General features: G+C 50.6%; 1 protein-coding gene across 1 annotated transcript; it reads left to right on the top strand.

The window, feature by feature from the left end:
* The first annotated feature begins 560 nt into the window (after positions 1-560).
* LOC120803495 (potassium voltage-gated channel subfamily A member 3) lies at positions 561-2,298 on the top strand. Its single transcript, XM_040151993.1, has one exon. The coding sequence runs from the start codon at positions 561-563 to the stop codon at positions 2,154-2,156; it is 1,596 nt and encodes a 531-aa protein (XP_040007927.1). The 3' UTR covers positions 2,157-2,298.
* The last annotated feature ends 726 nt before the right edge of the window (positions 2,299-3,024 follow it).

Raw genomic sequence — 3,024 nt, 5'->3', positions numbered from 1 at the left:
AAATGCATCTCATTTTACCGTGGCACACCCCAATTCGTTTACCGGCTGAACAAACGATGTAATAAAAGGTAACGCGTAATGCTCGTGCGTCTTGTAGGGATGTCTAGTAAAAGTGAGGCTCAGATATATTAATGAGTAGCCTATTTGAAGATGTCCTATCTGTGGGCAATGACCTTGTTTAAAAAGGACAGTGTTTGGACTCGCCTGGTACGTGTGTGTGTGTGTCTGTGTGTGCAAGAGCGCGTATCTACAAGACAGAGAGGGGGGGCAGAGGGAGGCGGACACGCCCCAAAGATGGTGTTGAATGACACCAGTCTGTTGCTTCTTGTGTATGTCGGTGCGTCCTGCGATTGGCGGAAGACAGTGAAAGGTAGGCTACCCGGCTCTAGTGCTCCGTGGGCGGGTGGAAGGCCTGTTTATAAACCTAGATCTCTCCCCGTGGGCGGGGGAGTGAAAGTGAAGAGCGGGAAGAGAGTGAGAGAGACGGTGGAGGAGACGAGGCTGTGGCGGCGGCTGTGGTTGACCGGGGTTCGCGGAGGGGGCGAGGCGGCCGCCCCTGTATGCGTCTTCAGCCGCGCATGGACGACCACCTCAGCCTCCTGCAATCACCCCCGCCGAGCGCAACCAAAACCCGAAGCGACAACCTGGTGAACCACGGATACACGGAGACAGAGACCGACGTGATGACGGTCGTGGCGTGTGACAACATGCTAGAAGAGTCGGCGGCTCTCCCGGGCCACCACTCTCTGGACCGATATGAACCGGATCACGAATGTTGCGAGAGGGTGGTCATCAACATCTCAGGGTTACGCTTCGAGACGCAGCTCAAGACTCTCTCCCAGTTTCCAGAGACGCTGCTGGGGGACCCCAAGAAGAGGATGAGGTACTTCGATCCCCTCAGGAATGAGTACTTCTTCGATCGGAACCGACCCAGCTTTGATGCCATTCTGTACTACTATCAGTCAGGTGGGCGCATCAGAAGACCCGTTAATGTGCCCATTGACATTTTCTCTGAGGAGATCCGCTTCTATGAGCTGGGTGAGGAGGCTATGGAGAAGTTCAGGGAGGATGAGGGCTTCATAAAGGAGGAGGAGCGGCCGTTGCCAGAGAATGAATTTCAAAGACAGGTGTGGCTGCTTTTTGAATATCCGGAGAGCTCGGGTCCCGCCCGGGGAATAGCGATAGTGTCTGTCCTGGTCATTCTCATCTCCATCGTCATCTTCTGCTTAGAGACATTGCCGGAGTTCAGGGACGAGAACACGGATCCGATCCCCATTGCACCTGTGATGAACGGCACACTCCCCTATCTCATCAGCCCCTTCTCAGACCCGTTCTTTGTTGTGGAGACGTTGTGCATCATCTGGTTCTCCTTCGAGCTGCTGGTGCGCTTCTTTGCATGCCCGAGTAAAGCCACGTTCTCCAAAAACATTATGAATATCATAGACATCGTGGCCATCATTCCCTATTTCATCACCCTGGGCACAGAGCTGGCAGAGAGGCAAGGGAACGGACAGCAGGCCATGTCATTAGCGATTCTGCGCGTGATTAGGCTCGTTCGGGTGTTTCGTATCTTCAAACTCTCGCGTCACTCCAAGGGGCTTCAGATTTTAGGACAGACTCTAAAGGCCAGTATGCGTGAACTGGGCCTACTAATCTTCTTCTTGTTCATTGGCGTCATCCTCTTCTCCAGTGCGGTTTATTTTGCAGAGGCGGACGACCCAGATTCGGGTTTCAACAGCATCCCGGACGCGTTCTGGTGGGCTGTTGTCACCATGACCACCGTGGGCTACGGGGACATGCACCCCGTGACAATCGGAGGAAAGATTGTGGGGTCCTTGTGCGCAATCGCTGGCGTGCTGACCATTGCCCTGCCTGTACCCGTCATCGTCTCCAATTTCAACTACTTCTACCACAGAGAGACGGAGGGCGAGGAGCAGGCACAGTACCTGCACGTGGGCAGCTGTCAACCTCTGGCGGACACAGAGGATCTGAGGAAGACCCGCTCCTCTTCCTCACTCAGCAAGAGCGAGTATATGGTGATAGAGGAGCACGGGCTCAACAGCGCGTTCAAACAACAGCCCAACTTCCCCACCACCACGCAAAACAACTCGCAGAATTGTGTGAACATAAACAAAAAGATTTTCACCGACGTGTAGCCGATTTTAGAGTCATTGCCCTGGACACGGGAAGGGGTGATGTGTCAACACACAGCTGGTTCTGTAGTTGCGCACCAGCGTGTGGAAGCCCCGGTAGATCAGATGAAGAAAGTAATAAAGAGAGAGCAAAAGCAAGAGCCAACCCTGCCTGTTCAGAGACGCTACTTTGTGCTCCATTCAAAGAATCAGGATTTTTCATTTCAGTGATCTTAATTCATGACTCTGTATGGTTCCATTCGCACTTGGAGAGAAACAGCTCCTTTCAGTATTAGGCGTACTATTCTTCACTGAGGGAGTGAATTGACCTGTTGTGCGTTGTGCAGTTGCCAATATATTATCACAACAGGTAGAAATAGAAGCTTTGTAACTGTGAAAGATGTATGCTACTCGAAGGACACTCACATTGTATTAACATGCGTTATGACTCGTGATTCCTCAATCATAGCCTATGTATAATATTCAGAATCATTTAAATATGCGTGTGCGTTTAAACACATGTAATGTCTGAAAACACAATTCAGAATATATTATCTCGATTAGACCGTTCTGTGCTATGCCTTTAATGTGCGTTAAAGTCTAGTCCAATTGCTGCTGTCTTTAAAAATAAAACCCCTATAATTCCTTAGGATGAACTGATCCTGATAGGCTATTTAATGCATAAATGGCACCATGTAAACACAGGGGCCAGCCGACTGTCAGTGTCTCATTATCGGTGAAAGACACACGTGAAAGAGGAGAAACACAGAGCTCTTTCATACACACTCACACACACACACACACACACACACACACACACACACACACACACACACACACACACACAGCGATCAAAGATGGAGCGTGCTTCTCTTTGGATGCCTCAAATATA

Source organism: Xiphias gladius, chromosome 18, assembly GCF_016859285.1.
Source record: "Xiphias gladius isolate SHS-SW01 ecotype Sanya breed wild chromosome 18, ASM1685928v1, whole genome shotgun sequence".
NCBI lineage: Eukaryota > Metazoa > Chordata > Actinopteri > Istiophoriformes > Xiphiidae > Xiphias > Xiphias gladius.
The sequence above is the reverse complement of the archived record's forward strand: the minus strand, read 5'-3'. Positions and strand labels throughout refer to the sequence as shown.

Excerpts from the sequence above, each read along its gene's own strand:
- LOC120803495 (XM_040151993.1), top strand. The coding sequence starts at position 561 with ATGCGTCTTCAGCCGCGCATGGACGACCACCTCAGCCTCCTGCAATCA.